The sequence below is a fragment of the Equus caballus genome, chromosome X, assembly GCF_041296265.1.
Source record: "Equus caballus isolate H_3958 breed thoroughbred chromosome X, TB-T2T, whole genome shotgun sequence".
NCBI lineage: Eukaryota > Metazoa > Chordata > Mammalia > Perissodactyla > Equidae > Equus > Equus caballus.
In genome coordinates this window covers 18,869,688-18,891,005 of record NC_091715.1, presented here as the reverse complement: position 1 = coordinate 18,891,005, position 21,318 = coordinate 18,869,688, and the positions used below count along the sequence as shown (strand labels likewise).

The window sequence follows — 21,318 nt, the reverse complement described above, 5'->3', positions numbered from 1 at the left end:
TCAGGAGGCAACCCATATGAAACTCCACAGGAGTATAAAGGTGCAGCCTTCTTTCTTTAATTTGAGACAACTCTGCAGGGCCCTCCCAGATCCAGAACTGGAGCCCTTGTGACTACTGCACCATTGCCTAACTTCTCTTTCTGCCTAATCCTACTTTATCCCCTTCCCCGATGGTGTTGATCTTAAGAGTACTCCCTAATAAACTTCCTGCACTGAAATCTCTACCTCAGAGTCTATTTCCTGGGGAACCCCACCGACAGCACCACTGACACATGTATTCACATAAAAAGATGTCCAAAATATATTGCTAAATGACACAACAAGTTATAAAGCAGTATGCATGGTGTTCTCTTATTATACAGATTATATATCTGCATAGAAAAAATTTCTGTGAAGGAAAACACTAACATTTTAATAGCAGGACTTGGGTTTCCAACAATATGCTGGACTAGATGTTTAGAGCAACTCCTTCTAATTCAGAAGACATTAAACACCAAAAGAAGAAGTCTTAATATGTAGAGTAGTGTGGGAAAGTAAGGGAATTCTGGGGGCAGGGGTTGGCAAAAATGATAGGAAAGCAAAAATCCACAAGGGCTAGAGATAATATTTACTCTGGTGGTATCTGCTAATTCCTGATGGCCTAGAGGCAGGTTTTAATGAACCATTGCTGTAGGGGACAGGAGACAAATCCTAGAGCCCAAGCAGTGTGAGAGGTCAGGATGGAGAGCCTTACATAGAGGCAGGAGAGCCAAAGGGCAACAGTCTCAAGAAGTTTAACTGGAAAAAGCCCATCCTGCAGATGGAACTGAGGGAAGTAAATTCCATGGGAACAGCCAAGCACAAGCAAATGCACATGGGTGTGGGCCACACCTAAACCTGAATCTCTGTGGCCCAAAATAAACCCTATGCCAAAAATAGAGATCAAAGTGGTCCTTGGTAGTGCCCATAGGAAACTATTAGAAGAAAATAAAAAATTTTCTTTGGAGGAATACATTTACAAAGAATTCAAAGAATTATCATAAAGTTACAAATTCAGAATAATAAATAAATCACTAAATCCATGAGGGTGAGCATAAACATCAAACTTCAGAATCAGGCACACATACAAAAAACTACTGTATAGTGGGATATTCAGAAACCCAATATAAAATAATGATGCTTATTGTGTCTAAAGAATTAAAGATAAGGTTGACAGAATAAAGGACACAGAGACCATCAAAACTGACTAGGGTAGATTTGAAAGAAAATCAAATAGGTGTTTATACAATAAAAAAGTAATAATTTTAAAAAGAGATTCAAAGGATGTTATAAACAGCAGATAAAACTAAAGAGAAAATTAGAGAATTAGAAGACAGATCTAGGGGCTGGCCCAGTGGCGCAGCAGTTAAGTTTGCACATTCTGCTTCAGTGGCCTGGGGTTTGCTGGTTCAGATCCCAGGTGTGGACCTCTGCACCACTTGTCAAACCATGCTGTGGCAGGTGTCCCACATATAAAGTAGAGGAAGATGGGCATGGATGTTAGCTCAGGGCCAGTCTTCCTCAACAAAAAGAGGATTGGCAGCAGATGTTAGCTCAGGGCTAATCTTCCTCAAAAAAAAAAGTGGGAAGACGATAGATCTAAATAATTTACCAATATAAGACAAAAAGAATGACAGAAAATATTAGAGGTTAAGAGAAATAGAGAATGAAGAAAGTTCAATATATGTTCCAAGTGGCATTCCAGAAGGAGAGAAGAACAATAATAGAGGAAAATATACAAAGAGATAAGGTTTCAGAAATGATGAAAGACATCGATCTTCAGATGCAGAAACCAAGCAGGATAATTAAAATAAATCCACACGTAAACACATAGTAATAAAACTGCAGAATACCAAAGACAAGCAGACTTTCCAATAATGGTAGTCAGAAGAGAATGAAATAGTATCTTTGAAATGGCAAGAAAAATAACTGTCACCCTAGAATTTTATACCTAGCAAATAAACTTTTATGAATGAGGATGAAATAAAGATATTTTCAGACATAAACAAATATCATTAAAATAACTTTTAAAGAAAATATCGAAGAAGGATAAAAATGATTCTAAGAGGAACATCTGGGACATAAGAAGGAATAGTAAGCAATATTCAATATTGTACTGGAAGTCCTAGCCAGTGAAAAAAGGCAAGAAAAAGAAATAAAGGGTATACATATTGGAAAAGAAGAAATAAAACTGTTTCTATTGATAATCTGTCCATGTAGAAAAACTCAAAAAGTCTACCAAAAAACTACTAGAACCAACAAGTGGGTTTATTAAGGTCCTAGGACATGAGGTCAGTATGCAAAAACCTATTCCATTTCTGTATACTAGCAATAAACAATTGGAAACTGAAAATTTAAAATAGTACTATTTACAAGAGCACCAGAAACATGAAATCCTTAGGTATGATTCTTAAAAAATATGTGCAAGATCTGTACGCTGAACATTACAAAACTTCAATGAAAGAAATCAAAGAAGACCTACATACATAAGGATATACTGTCTTCATAAATTGGAAGACTCATTGTTGAGATGTCTGTGGTAGGTAGCCATTAAGATGGCCCCCAATGATCCCTGCCTTTGGGTATTCACGCCCTCGCATAACCCCCTCCTCTTGAGTGTGGGCTACACCTAGTCATGCGCTTCTAATGAATAGAATACGGCAAAAATCACTTGCTTCCTAGATTAGATTGCAAAGAGTCTGGCTTTTGTCTTGAGCACTCTCTCACTCTCTTGCTCTGAGGAAAGCTAGCTGTCATGTTGTGAGCTGCTCTATAGAGAGGCCCACAGGTCAAGGAACGGAGGGAGGTTTCCAGCCAACAGCCCACAAGGAACTGAATCTTGCCTCATGAGTGAGTTTAGAAGCAGAACCTCCCCAAGTTGAGCCTTCAACTCAGCCCTGGCTGATAACTTGATTGCAACCTTGTAAAAGGCCTTGAGGCAGAGGCAACCAGCTAAGCTGCACCCAGATTACCGACGCACAGAATCTGTGAGACAATAACTATTTGATGTTGTAGACTGTTTAATTTTTAGCTAATTTTTTGTGCAGTAATAGATAATAAAATGTTAATTCTCCCCAAATTGATTGATTCCATGCAATCCCAAAGAAAATCCCAGAAAGACTTTTTGTAGAAACTGTCAAGCTGACTCTAAAATTTATATGGTAAAGCAAAGGAAATAGAATAGACAAAACAGTTTTGAAAAAAAAGAACAAAGCTGGAGGATTCACAGTGCCTGATTTCAAGATGTGATATAAAGCTAGAGTAATCAAGACAGTGTGGTATTGGCAAAAAGACCCATAGATCCATGGAATAGAACAGAGAGTCCAGAAATAAACCCCACATATATGGTGAATTGATTTTTGACAAAGGTGCAAAGGCAATTTTTAGAAAGATGATCTTTTCAACAAATGCTGCTGGAACCACTCACATGCAAAACAAACAACCAACCTACCTCACTGTATACCTTACGCCATGTATACAAACGAGCTAAGCATAGGTCGTAGACCTAGATGTAAAACTTCAAACTTTTAGAAGAAAATCTTTGTGACTGGCTTAGACAAAGATTTCTTATCTCTGACACTAAAAGGACAATCCACAAGAAATTGATAAGTTGGACTTCACCCAAATTCTGCTCTTTGAAAAACACTGTTAAGAAAAGGAAAAAGACAAACCATAGTCTGAGAAAAATATTTGCAAAACACATATCTGATAAAGGAATTGTAAGCAGAATACATAATGAACTCTTAAACTCAGTAATAAGAACACAAACAACCCAAATAAAAAATGGTCAAAATATTTGAACAGACACTTCACTAAAGAAGATATATGGATGACAAAAAGCACATGAAAAGCTGCTCGACATCATTAGTCATTAGGGAAATGCAGATTAAAATCATAATAAAATACCACTCCACTCCCTCTAGAATGGGTAAGATTAAAAGGACTGATAATACCAACTTCAAAGCAAGGATGTGGGGTAAGTAGAACTCTCATGTGTTGCTAGTGGGAATACAAAATGTTATGGGCACTTTGGAAAACAGTTTAGTAGTTTCTTATAAAGTTGAACATACATTTAGAAAGTTAAACATACATAGGCTGAATAATGGCCTCCCAAACATGCCCACATCCGAATCCTTGGAATTTGTGAAAGTTACTTTATATGGTAAAAGGAATAAATTGCAGACATGATTAAGTTAAGGATATTGGGATGAGATTATCCTGGATTAATTGGGTAGGCCTGATGTTATCACGATGCTCCCTATGAGACACAAGGAGTCAGAGTAAGAGGAGAAGGTGATGTGATGATGGAGGCAGAGATTAGAGTGATGAGCTTTGAAGATGGAAGAAGGGGGCTTCATCCATCCTCCTGTATTCTACTTGAAGAAGGAATACAAGTGGCCACTAGAAGCTGAAAAAGGCAAGGAAAAGGATTCTCCCCTCAGAGCCTCCAGGAGGAATCAGCCCTACTGACACTTGATTTTAGCCACTGAAGACTCATTGTGGACTTCTGACCTCCACAACTGTAAGAGAATGAATTTGTGCTGTTTTAAACCAATAAGTTTGTGGTAATTTGTTACAGCAGCAATAGGAAACGAATACAACTGGCCCTACCACTCAGCATTCTCACTCCTAGATATCTACCCAAGAGAAATGAAGACATATGTTTATATAAAACCCTGCATGCAAATGTGTACAGTAACTTTATCAATAATTGTTAAAAACTGGATACAACCCAGATGTCCTTCAACTAGTGAGTGGATAAACAAACTGTGGTAGGTCAATAAAATAGAATAATATTCAGCACGATACAGCAACGAACTACTGATGCATGCAACAACATGGAAGGACCTCAAATGCATTATGTACGTGAAAGAAGCTAGGCTCAAAAAGCTACACACTGTGTGATTCCATTTATATGATATTTGGAAAAAAGCAAAACTATAAAGACAGAATAGAGATCAGGGGTTTCCAGAGGTAGGGAGTAAAGATTGTACACAAATATTCATAGCAGCATTATTCACAACAGCCAAAAAGTGAAAACTATCCAAATGTCCATCAACTGATGAATGTATAAATAAAATGTGGTATATTCATACAATGCAATATTATTCAGCAATAAAAGAAATGAAGTATTATTCTGACATATGCTACAACACAGATGAACCTTGAGGACACTATGCTAAGTGAAATAAGCCAGTCACAAAAAGACAAACACTGTATGATTCCACTTATATGAAATGCTTTGAGTAGTCAAAATCTTAGAGACAGAAAATAGAATGGTGGTTGCCAGGGGTTAAAGGGAGGGGAGGAATGCAGAGTTATTGTTTAATGGGTGTAGAGTTTCAGTTTTACAAGATTAAAAGAATTCTGGAGATGAATGTGGTAATGGTGGCACATTATGAATGCTATCTAATATCACTGAACTGTACTGAACCATCAAAATGGTTCAGATGGTAAATTTATTTTATGTGTATTTTACCATAATAAAAAAAATTGGGGAAAAAAAGGAAGGAAGTACTGATACATGCTACAACATGATGAACCTTGAAAACATTATGCTAAGTGAAAGAAAGACACAAAATGCCACATATTGCATGACTCCATTTATATGAAATACACAGAATAGGCAAATCTATAAAGACATAAAGTAGACAGGTGGTTGCCTAGGGCTGGAGATGGGGATGGTGGTATGGGGTAAATGGAGAGTGACTGCCAATGGGTATGAGATTTCCTTTTGGAGTACAAAAATGTTCTAGAATTAATTGCAGTGATGGTTGCACAGCTCTGTGAATATACTAATAACCATCAAATTGTACACTTTAAATGGGTGAATTGTATGGTATGTGAATTATATCTCAATTAAGCTGCTTTTTAAAAAGACATCCAGATTGGTAAAAGGGAGTAAAATTGTCTGGCACATGATCATCTATGTAGAAAATCTGATGGAATCTACAAAAAAGCTACTAGAACTAATAAGTGAGTTTAGCAAGATAGTAGGATACAAAAAAAATATACAAACATCAATTTTATTTCTACTATTCATAATAAACAGTTGGAAATTGAAATTTTGAAAAACAACTTTATTTATAATAGCATAAAAATATGAAATACTTGGGGATAAACCTGCAAAAAGACATGAAAGATCTGTATACTGAAAACTACAAAATATTGCAAAAGAAATTAAATAAGACCTAAATAAGTGGAGAGATATCCCTAGTTCATAGGTTGGAAGACTCAATATTAAAATATAAATTCTCTCCCACATTGATCTACAGATTCAGTGCAATCCCAAAGTCCAAGCAGGCTTTTTTGAAAAAATGACAAATAGATCAATGGAACAGAATAGAGAGTTCAGAAATAAATCCATAAATATATGGACAACTTATTTTTTACAAGGGTGCAAAAGCAATGCAGTGGAGAAAGAATAGCCTTTTCAACAAATGGTACTGGAAAAATTGGATAGCCACATGCAAAGAAAAGAACTCACACCATATACCAAAATTAATTCAAAATGGATCATATACCTAAATGTAAAACCTAGAAGTGTAAAACTTCCAGAAGAAAACAAAGGAGAAAATCTTTGTGACCTTGGGTTAGGTGAGATTTCTTAGATAGGATAACAAAAGCATAATCCGTTAAAAAACAAACTGATAAATTAGATTCCATCAAAATTAAGAACTACTATTCAAAAGAAACTTCTGCTAGAATGAACAGACAAGCCACAGACTGGGAGAAAATCTCCGCAAAGAATAAGTCTGACAAGGAACTTGTATACAGAGTATATAAGAACTCTCAATATCCAACAATAAAAAAACAAATAACCCAATGGGCAAAAGATCTGACCAGACACTTCACCAAAGAAGATATATGAAGGGCAAATAAGCACATGAAAAGATATTAAATATCATTAGTCCTTAAGGAAATGCATATTAAACCATAGTGAGATACCAATTCATTCCTATCAGAATGGCTAAAATTAAAAAGACTGATGATATAAAGAGAAATGAAAGCCTACGTCCACACAAAGACCATACATAAATGTTCAAAGTAGTTTTATTTGTAATAGCCCAAAACTGGATACAACTCAAATGTCCATCAACAGGTGAACTACCCAACATGGATATACAAATCGTGGTCTATCCAAACAATGGAATACTACTCAGAGGAACTACTGATACATGCAACAATATGGACAAATCTCAAAATAATTATGTTGAGTAAAAGAAGCCAGACGAAATAAGAACACATGCTATTTGATTCCATTTATATAGAACTCTAGAAAATGCAAACTAATTTATACTGACAGAAAGTAGATCAGTGGTTGCTTGGAGATGGGGGCTAGGAAAGACAGAAGGGAGGGACTAAAGTGGCACAAGGAAACTTACAGGGATGATGGAGGATATATTCACTATTTTGATTGTGGTGATGGTTTTATGGGTGTATACATATGTCAAAACTTATCACATTGTCCTTTCAATATATGCAATTTACTGTATATCAACTATACCTCAACAAAGCAATTGAAATTTTTAAAATTAAAATCTATGTATTGTGTATTGAGAATATTTTTCCCCGACTCAATTTTCTATGTGAAAATTATAACCATAGTCATGCTTGACTAGGCACCCACCACTTACTGGTTACCAGAAGCAGATAAACAGGAATTAAAAGGTTAAGTTATTTTTCTCCTTAGAAAATTTTCCATCTTTTTACTTGCAGAATTAAACTTCTTCAGTCAATGCACTTCAACATTTGGCTAAAATGTGAAATGTTTTAGTAAAGTCAGGAAGGAAATGAAAGATAAGAAAACAAAATTTAAATTAAAAAATTCTATCATACTGCCTCGTCCATTATCATTGTTGATCTCTCGTCACAATCTGACCAAAATATTATTATTTTTCTAAAGATTGGCACCTGAGCTAACAACTGTTGCCAATCTTTTTTTTTTTTTGCTTTTTCTCCCCAAATCTCCCCAGTACATATTTGTATATTTCAGTTGTGGATCCTTCTAGTTGTGGCATGTCAGATGCCACCTCAACACGGCCTGATGAATGGAGCCGTGTCCGCGCCCAGGGTCTGAACCTGCGAAACCCTGGGCCTCTGAAGCTGAGCACGCGAACTTAACCACTCGGCCACAGGGCTAGCCCACCCCCCCCAAATGTTATTAAGTATTATTAATTTAACTAGCATGGAGCTTCAAGTCTGGAACCAAATGATAGAAAAAATGGAGTTCTGCCAGAAAAGGAATGCGACTCTGTAATTCAGCCCCTGTTCCAGCTATCCTTCATGTGCAAAGGTAAACATTTTTAGACATTTAAGGAGTCATGTCCCTTTCCGAAAAGATAACTGGATGCAATAATCATGGCATATGAAAAATTAATCAGAATGAGGCAAGCTCCAAATATGAGAAACACTAGGTGAGGCTTAATTTTTTTTTTTTTTTTGCTTATGGATGTCCAATTATTCAAGCACCATTTGTTGAAAAGATTATTCTTCCTCCATTGAACTGCTTTTGCATGTGTGTCAAACATCAATTTGAGGGCCAGCCCTGGTTGCCTAGTGGTTAAGTTCAACACGCTCCGCTTCGGTGGCCCAGGTTTGGTTCCTGGGTGCAGATCTACACCACCCGTCTGTCAGTGGCCACGCTGTGGCAGCAGCTCACATACAAAAAGAGGAAGATTGGCAACAGATGTTAGCTCAAGGTGAATCTTCCTCAGGAAAAATTAAAAAAAAAACAATTTTGCATATTTGTTTTGGTCTATTTCTGGGTTCTATTCTATTCTATTGATCTATGTGTCTATTCTTCCACCAATATCACACTGTCTTTATTACTGTAGCTATAAAGTATATCAACATCAGGTAGAGTGATTATTCCCACTTTATTCTCTTTTTCAAAACTGTTTTAGCTATTCTAGTTCCTTTGCCTTTCCTTATAACTTTTGGAATAAGCTTGTCTATATATACAAGAAAAAAACCTTGCTGGAATTTTGATAGGAATTGTGTTAAACTCGTATATGAATTCGGAGAGAATTGCTATCTTTACTATACTGTCTGCCAATTCATGAACATAATATGTCTATTTATTTAAATCTTTCATTTCTTTCATCAACATTTAAAATTTTCAGTATACAGATCCTTTACAGGTTTTTTTAGATTCCTACCTAGGTTTTTATTTTGGTAGTGATTTTGAATGGCATTGTTTTTAATTTGATTTCCACATGTTTATTGCTAGTGTATAGGAATAGGTTGATTTTTGTGTGTTTATTTTGTACTCTGAAACCTTGCTGAACTCATTAGTTCTACAAGCTTTTTTATAGATTCCTTGGGATTTTCTATGTAGACAATCACACCATCTGCAAATAGGGATAGTTTTCATTCTTTCTTTCTGATCTGAATGCATCTTATTTCCTTTTCTTGCTTTATTACACTGGCTAGGACTCCTAGTACTATGTTGAATAGGAGTGGTGAGGTGGATGTCTTTGCCTTGTTCTTGATCTTAGGGGGAAAGCATTCAATCTTCTACCATTAAGCATGATGTTAGCTATACAGTTTTTTTTAGATGCTCTTTATCAAGTTGAGAGTTCTCCTATATTCCTAATTTGCTCAGAGTGTTTATTATAAATTAGTGTTTAATTTTGTTAAATGCTTTTTCTGCATCAATTATACTAACAAGTGATTATTCTACTTTAGCATGTTTATAGGATGGATTACACTGATTGATTTTTGAATATGGAACCTTACATCCTGGAATAAACTCCACTTGGTCATGGTGTATACTTCTTTTTATATATTACTAGATTCAATTTGCTAAATTTTTTTTGGCGGATTTCTGTGTTCATGAGTGATATTGTTCTGTAGTTTTCCTTTTTTGTACTGCTTTTGTCTGATTTTGGTATTATATTGTCCTCAAAATGAGTTTGGAAGTATTCCCTTCTCTTCAATATTCTGGAATAGTTTATGCAGAATCAGTGCTAAAACTCATATAATTTTAAAGCTGCAAGACACTTCTGAAATCACCAAGTACTGACCAGACCTTGATTTGACTAGAGAGACACCAGAGACCCCATTTTTTCTCTCCAGGTAGCCAGATTCAATAGAAGATTTCTATACCTTTGAGGATTAGCAAAGGAATTAAAATGATTATTGGTTTTTTTTTGCTAGGAAAGATTCGCTCTGAGCTAACATCTGCTGCCAATCTTCCTCTCTCTTTTTTTCTCCCCAAAGCCCCAGTACATAGTTGTATACTCTAGTTGTAAGTCCCTCTAGTTCTTCTATGTGAGCCGCTGCCACAGCATGGCTACTGACAGACAAGTGGTGTGGTTCCATGCCTGGGAAATGAACCTGGGCTGCCAAAGTGGAGCACGCCAAACTTTAACCACTAGGCCATCAGGGCTGGCTCTAAAATGACACAGAGTAAAAAGAAGATAGCATGCTCAGAAGGAGCTGAAAAGTCATTTCATAACAAAGTTGATATTTGCTCTCTTCATTGCACTATAAAACCAGGAAATGACAAATAAATTCAAATGTTGAGGAAAGAATGAACCAAAGCAGTAAGGGCTGGTGAGTCTCAGGTTGGTTTTCCCCAGAATCTGACTCTGAGGCAAGGATTCGAGTGCAAGTAGTTTATTTAGAAGGTACAAAAAGAAACAAACAAAAACCTCAGTAGGAGAATGAGGAAGTTACTAAGGAAGTAAGACAAGGAAGGCAAGGCAGCCAATAGAGTATGTTATTAAGTCTGTTACCACTGTGGGTGACTGGAACCTAACTGTGCTGGGGAAACTCTGAGAACCAGTATAAAATACACACACACCTCAGTTATTCTACCAAAGACAGAAGGAGCTGGAATATTTAACCACCAACTTCTTTCAGGCATTGAGTGAGCACCACTCCTCAAGGGCATTAATTCCCTGGCACTTCTCGCCTGCTGCTTAAAAACCAGTGGCAGTGGGCTCCAGTGGCAGAATACCCTAAACAAACAAAGTCACTCTGCTTACCAAAAAACAAAACCAAAAGCAACAGTTTTACCTGTTGGTCCCAATATTTATTCCTTTTCCAGGTTTTGCATTTGTCCTTTAATCCACTCGTTTTTTTGTGTGTGCGGTTCTTTGTCTCTCTATACTGACAATTTACAAAATCACATTTTCCCAGGTTTAAATTTAAAAAGTTGTTTCCCATTAGTACATTGCAGTGTCTTCCTAACGATGCCATTAAATATGAATACAGAATTTTATGAATAAAAAAAATGTGGTGAGGGCTAGTAGGTTGGAAGTAGGGTTGCATGCACTGAAGTGGTAAAGGTGAGGGTATTTGGGCAGCGCGTCCACAGCACCTGCCACAGCTGGGGAGGGAATCACATTTTGGAGACAGAGAGAGAAATTACTTTCCAGAGAAAGATTTGTATGATTTTAGAAGGAAAATATGAATATCATGATTTAATTTATTCCAAAATTACTCAAACTATATTCCTGAGGGCGACACTAAAATTCTTGTCAAAAATAATATTCCTTTGATGCTGTGCCTTCAGAAATAATCTGTGAAGGCAAAAAGGGACTGGCAATGCACAGTCTTTGCATAGAGCATTTTTATTCACTTTAAATTAATGCAAACCCGAATATTATCATCTGATCCTATTTTCTTTAGCATGTTAAAGGAATTACATTAAATTATTTGTGCTAAATGAGAAAGTACTCTGAATGAGAAAAAAAGTAATGGATCGTATGCTGAGAATAACCTATGGATTAATATTTAAAGTTTCTCAAGAGATGATGTCATAATAAAACTCCCTAGGACAGATAGTATAATGGCATTAGTCATAGATTTCCGGAAATGCTGATCCAACATCTTTTAACACTGGAGGCTTTTTATTTATAGAAACCCATAATAATTATTGATCCAAAATAAGCTCAGGTTGTGTTTGATTCTTTCTTAATATTCCATGATGGAATGGTATAATTTTTGGTAATTATCTTTTTAGTCTAGTCCATAACCATCATATCTTGATGTTTTCACTTTTATAAGTTTCTCATATCTCTGCAAATGTTGAAGAATTTTGGAGAATATAATTTGACAGGTTAATTTTAATGCCAAAGATTGTCATAATTTAATATTACCAGGGAGAAATGAATATTCACTTTTCCAAAAATACAGAAGGAAATGACTTACTCTTGGAGAACTTTAAAAAATGATACACATGAATATTTTAAACTTAATGTCATTTCTATGAATCATAGCTGAATATAATACTGTAAATTTATAGAGTAGGGTTGAAAATTTTTGGTTTTTGGGCAATCTTTATTTTTTCATATCTTTCTGGTCCACAAATCTGAGCATCTCACCTACTTCCAAGCAAAGATTTAATAGTAGAGGTGAAGTAAGTTCTCATTACTAAAACTTCATTAATTTTATAAACATAATATATATAACATAAAACATTCACTAGTACTATGAAAATAAGCCACAAAAGTATTTTCTTTTCTTTTTTTTGAGGAAGATCAGCCCTGAGCTAACATCTGACAATCCTCCTCTTTTTGCTGAGACTAGCCCTGAGCTAAAATCCATGCCCATCTTCCTCTACTTTATTTATTTATTTATTTTTGAGGAAGATTAGCCCTGAGCTAACTGCTGCCAATCCTCCTCTTTTTGCTGAGGAAGCCTGGCCCTGAGCTAACATCGTGCCCATCTTCGTCTACTTTCTATGGGACGCCTACCACAGCATGGTGTGCCAAGCGGTGCCATGTCCACACCCAGGATCCGACCGGCAAACCCCGGGCCGCTGAGAAGCGGAATGTGCGAACTTAACCGCTGCGCCACCGGCCGGCCCGTTCCTCTACTTTATATGTGGGACGCCTACCACAGCATAGCTTGATGAGCGGTGCCATGTCCGCACCCGGGATCTGAACTGCCCAACCCCAGGCCGCCAAACCAGACATGCGCACTTAACTGCTGCACCACTGGGCTGGCCTCGCGACGAAAGTATTTTAAATTAAACCACATTTAAAATAATTTAGCCAAGTACTGTCCATGAATAGGAAGCCTTGACGTTTGATTTTAAGCAAATCAACATTTTTTCAAGTTGTCAATATTATTCTAGAAATAATTAGCATTAGTTAGGGAAACTATTCTTGATTCATCATAGGAAAAAGTTACAGAGAGCATCAAGTTATAGAATCTTATTATTCGGTGTCCTTTTTTTAACTTAAGCTTCTGATTATTTAGAAATACGTAATGAAATTTCCTCCTCCTCTTTTTAAGAATCTTTTATTGCTGAGTTCCTACAAACTGTTTCTATGAAATTTGCAGTGACTGTCAGTAGTGCTTGGCAAATGCACCATTGTTAAAACCGGCTTTGAAAAACAGGTTTCTGTACAAGTGGTTATGCAGTGAATAATTTCTCCAGGAAGGCATTGCTGCAGTATTTCTATGCTATTATCAGGAGTCCCCTTGTCAGTTAATATATATTTCACACATAAGGCCTAACACTTTTGGAGATGCCTTCTGAGTTGGCAACCAAGCTAACGCTATAGAGTGAACTATAACAAACTGTACCTCAAGAAGGTTCTGTCAGTTGCCTGAAATTAATGAAAGTCCTTAAAAATTACTTCGTATTTTTATAGCATCCCATTTAGGCATGTAATAAATGTTCAATATAAATTTGCTGAATTAGTACTTTTGTTGTTGTTAATAATAAAAAATGAGTCTCTAGATCCACCTAGCAATTTATGGGAAATACAGAGGGCAGAAGAATGTGTTAAGCTACCCCATAGGAATTCAATCAGCAAAATCCATATCCTGGAAGATGCTACAGATCAATGATCCAGTTTTGCCAACCAATTGTAAGGGGAATAAAAAGAGGTGAATGGGGAACCTACAGACTAAAAAGAGGTAAAAGCCATATAAAAGTAATAGGTGAAATTAAACCATAGTGTTTATGGATACATGTTCACGTGATGAAACTATAAAGTAATGAAGTGATTATCGTAAAAGTCAGAAAGTATGGTTATCCTTAGGAGAAGGGGAGCAGGTGGAGGGCTTCTGGAGTGGTCAGCCATGGTTCTTTTTCTGACATGGATGGTAGTTACAAAGGTGTCTTGCCTTATAATAATTCATTAAACTGTATATGTTGTGTTTTTGTTTTTGTTTTGCTGAGGAAGATTCGCCCTGAGCTAACATCTGTGCCAATCTTCCTCTATTTTGCATGTAGGTTGCCACCACAGCATGGCTGATGAGTGGTGTAGTTCCATGCTCGGGATCTGAACCCACGAACCTGGGCCACTGAAACAGAGCACACTGAACCCAACCATTCCACTACAGGACCGGCCCATTGTATATTTGTTTTATATGGTTTCCTATAGATGTGTTATACTTAAAAATAAAAAGTTTAAGAAATAAACAACAAGAAATACATATATTTTCAAGTTACGAATTTGATATCACGACCGAGTTGAGAAGTGTCCAGTAGCACACCATAATATAGCATCTCTACAGACAGATACAATAGATATAAATAACATCAATATTATAGATAATAGTAAAATGTAGTAAAATAATTAGGAAGTGATGAATTTTGAGTAACTAACTGTGCTTTTAATATAATAGTTTACTTAATCGTAAATTTATACAATTTAATTTCTAACAATGTCTGTATTTAACAACTGGCTCATAAAATTCCTGGAAATTTAACAACCAGCTTGAGCAAGCTAAGTATGAGCTGCTCCAGCACACTCCTATCTGCATCCCAACAATTCTCCTGCTTTCTTATATTTTTTAAAAATTTAGTTTTTAAAATCAAACACATACTTGCATAGTTTTAAAAGTCAAATAGTTCTACAATGATTGCTTTTTTTTTTGAGGAAGGTTAGCCCTGAGCTAACCACTGCCAATCCTCCTCTTTTTTTTTTTTGCCGAGGAAGACTGGCCCTGAGCTAACATCCATGCCCATCTTCCTCTACTTTATACGTGGGACGCCTACCACAGCATGGCTTTTTGCCAAGTGGTACCATGTCCGCACCCGGGATCCGAACTGGCGAACCCCAGGCCGCCGAGAAGCGGAATATGCGAACTTAACCACTGCGCCATGGGGCTGGCCCCTACAATGATCGTTATAAAGTCCACTAGACTCCTGTTCCTCTTTCCCCCAGTTTTTGATCCTTAGAGGCAACTGTTTCAATTCTTTGAACTGATTCTGTCTTTACATGGCTGTCTTTTTATAAAGACACCAGTCCTATTGGATTAGGGGCCCACCCTACACTAGTATGATCTCATCTTAACTGATTACATCTGTAACAACTCTATTTCCAAATAAAGTCACTTTCTGAAGTACTGGGGGTTAGGACTTCAACCTATCTTTTCCGGAGGACAGGACGAGACACAATTCAACCCACAACAGTGGGAAGGGATTTGGTGTTCTAATTACTTCTTAAACAGATTTTAAGTGAATTCCTTCCCCTTCGCCTCTCACGTCCAAACATAACCTGTTTGCTGTTGCCAATTCTTCAGTCTTCCGGGGGTCCCACTGTGTAAGCTGGTTTGCTTCTTAGCTTTCCGCAAGGCCAGTTTAAGATAGTGTTTTCTCAGATCTGGTACATCAACTACCACTCATAAGTTTTCCAACTGACAAAATTTTGCTACTGTTTTCCCTGATCTCTCTTTATCATTGAAGGTTCATGCCTTAAAAAAAATCTCTTTACTGTTATTTTAGAAGGGCTTGATGGGGGCAGAGATTAAGATAGATATTCAAGTCAGCATTTTTAGCCAGAAGGTCTTCTACATGTATCTTCATTATCTCCTCTTCCATTGGTGCCTTCTTTCTTAATTCTGTCGCATCTCAAACCACAACAAAACCTTTAAGGGAAAGAATTTCTCTAATCTCTATACAGTCATGCCTTGCTTAACAACGGGGATATGTTCTGAGAAATGTGTTGTTAGGCGATTTCATCGCTGTGTGAACATCATAGAGTGCACTTACACAAACCTAGATGGTATAACCTACTACACACCTAGGGTATATGACACTGATCTTATGGGACCACTGTCATTTATGCAGTCTGTCTTTGACTGAAACATTATTATGTGGTGCATGACTGTACATCTGAATAGTGGAGGGATAGAAAGAGATGGGGTAGGGAGAGAGAGAAACAGATGTGGCTGATTCCTACTCTATGATACCACTCTGCCTCCATGAAGTGGACAAGCAAATGTCAGTACAGTACTCACCACTCAAAAGGAGAACGGCCAGAAAGCAATGTGATAATGCATATGAATAGCTATAAAAATGTTTAAAATCTCTGGTGCAGTAAGTAGTACCACTCACTCTGAAGATTTAAGGATATAATTCAACAGAATGAAGTGACAATGTGGACTTTCATTTATGAGAAAATGGTAGACTAAGTATTCTGAAAAACCATCCCACTGCAAAAACCATAGAAACCCTAGATAAAATACAAAAAAACCCATCTTTTAAAAGGTAGAGTTGAGTTTGTAAGAAGGAAAATCCTCAGGGGTGAAAATAAAGAAGGAGCTACAAACCAGCCTGGGAAATGGCTGATGACCACAAGCACATTCATGACTCCCAGGAACCTAAAGTCTTGGGTTTTAATGATCTCATATGTGTGGAGACAGGATCTTGGGCTCAGGGAAGGTAGGGAATTGGAACTGAGACCTCTGCATAAAGCCAGACTCTCAAAGGACAGTAAGGTGAAACGAAATGGAGATAGAAGAGAGACAATGTGGGAAGGTCAATCATCTTCAGTATACCTGAAGAGCACAAAATACAAAGAGAAAATCTTAAAAGCTGCCAGAGAGAAAAGAGAGAAGCTAAAAGGAACAACAACTAGACTAGCAGCAACGGTGGGACAATGACTTCAGATTGCTGAGAGAAAACCACTGGCAAGGCAGAATTTAACACCTACTTAAAGTTTGTATTTAAGAATATGGGTGAAATGAGGACATTTTCAGAAAACCAAAAACTGAAAGAGTTATCACCAAAAGATGCTCATTAAAGGAGCTTTTAGGAGTATACATCAGGATAAAGAAAAACAATCCCAGAAGGAAAGTCTGAGATTCATAAAACAACAATAATGTCTAATTTGGAGGTTAAAAACAAGATGGTGCTAAAATATTGGATAACAATAATTTTTAAGACAAGAGGATGGTGATTAGCATTTTAAGGCCCTTGGATAGTTTGAGAGGGGGATGGAGATATTGATTTAGACTTTAAGTACACATGCTAAAATTTAAGAGTAATCACTAAGAATAGAAATAGAGTGTATAACTTGCAAAACAATAGAGGGGGAAATGTGGAATCAAAAGAAAAATCTAAAAGAAAACAGGAAAGGGGGGGAAAGACATAGAAAAAGCAGGACAGACAGCACAAAATAAAATGGTAAAGATAATTCCATATATCAACAATTAATTAAAATCACAACAAAGTATAAATGGTCTAAACTCACCAGTCAAAAGAAAGATATCCTCAGATTGGATTAAAACAAAACTAAACATTCCAGATATTTGCTGTGTCCTAGAGAAAACCTAAAACACAAAGACATGGTATATCAGAATAATTAATGTTAGCTGCTGTAACAAACAACCCCTATGACTGTTGGGGCTTAACACAACAAACTTTATTTCTTGCTCACATCACAGTTCATCAGGTCGGGCTGCTGCTCTGGCTGTTGCTCCTTCAATCAATGACAAAAGAATCCGGGATCCTTCAATCCTAGTTCTACCATCTTGGAGTTGTTTGCCTTGAGCCATGTGAACAGGGGAGAGAGCACATCAAAGACCATGTATGACATTTTAGGGGCCAAACCTAGAAGTGGCATACATCACTTCTGCCCACATTCCTCTGGTGGTCTCAACATAACCGCAAAAAGAGTAGGGAAATGTAGGACTGAGCATTTACCCAGTCTCTGACACATAAAAAGGTTGAAAAGAAGAAAAGATGGGAAAGGATATGCCAGGCAGACACTAACCAGAAAAAAGTTAGAGTGGCTCTGTTCCTACTGGACCAAATAGCCTTCAAGGCAAAAATGCACTATTAGGAATAAATATAGTAATGACATAATGATAACAAATTCAATTCACCAGGAAGAGACACTAATTCTGAAGTTATATATGTACCCAATGATATCTTCAAATAACATACAGCAAAAACTGACAGAATTATCAAGAGAAACTAACAAGTCCACCACCATAGTAGGATATAACATATACCTTTCTCAGTAATTGATGTCACATGACCAAAAATTAGTAGAATACAGAAAATACGAACAATACAATTAACAAGCTTGATCAAAAGGACATGTATAGAATCTTGAATCCAACTACAGAGAATGCACATTTTTCTTAAGAGTACAAGAAACATACATGAAAACTGACCATATATTTGGCTATATAAAGCCAGTCTCAACAAGTTTCCCAGAATCAGCACCACACAAATCATGTTCTCTGATTGCAGGCCAATCAGGTTAAAAAATAAATGACAGAAAGATAACCAAAAGAAAGAAGACCGTGTATGAAGATGTCCACTCTAGTGTTAATTACTTACAATAGTGAAAAATTAGAATCACTGAAATATCCAATGATACGGGTATGGTTAAGTAAATTATGCCTCATTAACCCACTGGGCTATCATGTGGCCATTAAAAATTATTTTTTTAAATGGACTGTGTTTAAGATATAACATTAAAGTGAAAATTTTAAATCTATATGTCACTTATGATTAAAGCCATGTGAAAATATGTGTGCATTTAGACAGATTATAAAGATAGAAGCAAATGAAAAGTTGTTATATTATAATGATGAGATTATGTGTAATTCTACTTTTTTTTTTAAGGAAGATTAGCCCTGAGCTAACATCTGCTGCCAACCCTCCTCTTTTTGCTGAGGAAGACCGGCCATGAGCTAACATCTGTGCCCATCTTCCTCTACTTTCTATGTGGGATGCCTACCACAGCATGGCTTGCCAAGCAGTGCCATGTCTGCACCTGGGATCCGAACCGGTGAACCCTGGGCCACCAAAGTGGAACATGCAAACTTAACCACTGTGCCACCGGGCCAGCCCCAATTCTACTTTTAAAAGGATTTTCTGTGATGTGGTTACATTGTTTAATATAAATTAAAAGAATCAATAGAAGACATGATCTCTGCCTGGCAGCTGATGCTAGTTATGCTTTAATATCCATTATCTCTTTCTTTTATAACAGAGGTTTACTTGGGTACCTAACTGCCCAAAACAAGAGCATATTTCCCAGCCTCCCTTGTAGCTAGGCATTACGATGGGATTAAGTCATAGCTAATGAAATATGAGACGTGGGTGCCCTTAAACATAAAGAGTCTGTCCTTCCTTTGTCCTTTTCCTTCATCTTGTTACCTGAAATCTTCCTTACCTTTATTATTGCACATATATGGATGAACTGAATCTGATATGCATTTGATTGGATGAAGGACTGCTTTCCAATTTAATGGATGAGAATATGCGTGATTCATGAGGACAAATATGTGTTTTCTATTCAACCAGTGTCCAGTACAAGCTCTGAAAACAAGGAGACTATCCAGCCTGTTTTTGGATATCAAGTGAGGATATATTAATATTGAAGAGTACACATTTATGTTAAACATATTCTAGTGGGAATCATACACATTTACTCCAATATTCTTTATCACTTAAAAGAGTCTTTTAGCAGAGGATGAGATCCATTTATAGGCCGCCTTGCCTGAGTTAAATGAGCAATCAACCTCCACATTTTAAACGTTATACAAAATAAAAAATCATATTTTTAAAGTTCAATAATAATGTACTTTGTTTAATTATCACAGCCTCTGGGAAGGTTTGATATACTCTAATAGCCTGGATCACAAAAATATCAATAATTTCCACCATATCAGGAATGGGAATTTATCAATTCAAAAGGAAATTGATAAATATTACTCAAAACAGTCTTTATACTTGACAAATATCCAAAGTGCAACATTAAAGCAGATGCAACATTCTGCCCAGGTGCTCACAATGCTTAATAATGATTAGCTATGCTATGTCATGCCTACTGTAGCAGCAAATTCATTATTGTTTCTATTATAATTCAGAATAGGTCAATCACAAGCTGTCCTGTAAGAACAACATGCTACTAAAAACAAGACACTGGAGGCTGACTCAAGAGCAGCCTTTTATTCTGTGAATTCTAATATTTATGCTAAGCACAGCCTGTTCAGATATTTTTAAAATGAAGGAAAATCAAAACTGAATAAACGTTCCAGGGACTAATTTACTCATCATTTCTTGAAGAAAACTGTATATGGTTAGTTCGAGGGCAACTAGTTGAAATAATTTATTCAGACTAAAATTCTGTCAGTAAAAATATTTGTACCTACAGTAACACATAAAGGGCTTAAAAATCTGTCACACATTTAGTTAAGAGAGCATACTGAGGGCTTGTTTATATTTTGTTTGCCTTTAATACTCATACTCATCATTTATAGACAGACAAGCAGAGTGTTAAATAAGTTGGTTTCCTGTCAATTAGCTGTGCATTAATATGATAGAGAATTATTAATACACAAGTCTTGACACCAGGCAAATAATTCCTTTTCTTCTTTTTCCAATTTGTCATCTGATATGACTTCATTAATTTTCACAATGTCAAAAGATGGGGTAGAGAAGATGATCGTCTTTTGTTGCTTTGTACCTGGTGTGTCCATTTGCAGTTCCTAGGTAGAATTATAAATAAAAGTGGAAAGTGCTTTATATTTGCTTTTTATTACTTTATGTTTTTACATTTGACTGTTTATACTTAGCTTCATCTCAAAAAAATTTATAGCAGATCTTTTAAAAATTACAAAGTAATACATGTTCATTGTAAACATTCCTACAATGTAAGAGTATACTGAGGCAGACTTTACACAGCATACAGCTTTTAATAAGCTTAGATAGAAATGACTTCCAGGGGCCGGCCCCGTGGCCGAGTGGTTGAGTTCATGCACTCCACTTCGGCAGCCCAGGGTTTCGCCGGTTGGGATCCAGGGCGCGGACATGGCACCACTCATCAGGCCGTGTTGCAGCAGTGTCCTACATGAAACAACTAGAAGGACCCACAACTAAAAACATATAAAAGTATATACTGGTGGGATTTGGGGAGAAAAAGCAGAAAAAAAAAAGATTGGCAACAGTTGTTAGCTCAGGTGCCAATATTTGGGGGGGGGGGGAAGAAATGACTTCCATTTTGAGAAAAGCACCATTAGAGATGTGCTGAATCAACAGTGTCAACATACAGACAACAGGGTTTTTTGCCAATTCATGCTAACGCG

The 21,318-nt window shown here is 36.6% G+C and overlaps 1 protein-coding gene across 12 annotated transcripts in view; it reads right to left on the bottom strand.

The window, feature by feature from the left end:
* Positions 1-21,318, bottom strand: part of CXHXorf58 (chromosome X CXorf58 homolog) — a 46,345-nt gene that overhangs the window by 5,222 nt on the left and 19,805 nt on the right. For 8 of the 12 annotated variants that reach the window (XM_070257688.1, XM_070257683.1, XM_070257693.1 and 5 more), the window contains one exon: positions 17,466-17,544. In XM_070257688.1, the coding sequence (XP_070113789.1) occupies positions 17,466-17,544 (79 nt within the window). Of the gene's footprint in view, positions 1-14,777; positions 15,859-16,497; positions 16,771-17,465; positions 17,545-19,576; positions 20,722-21,318 lie in introns of those variants that run through there. The other 4 variants (XM_070257690.1, XM_001492522.6, XM_070257692.1 and 1 more) reach the window with 3 other exon arrangements.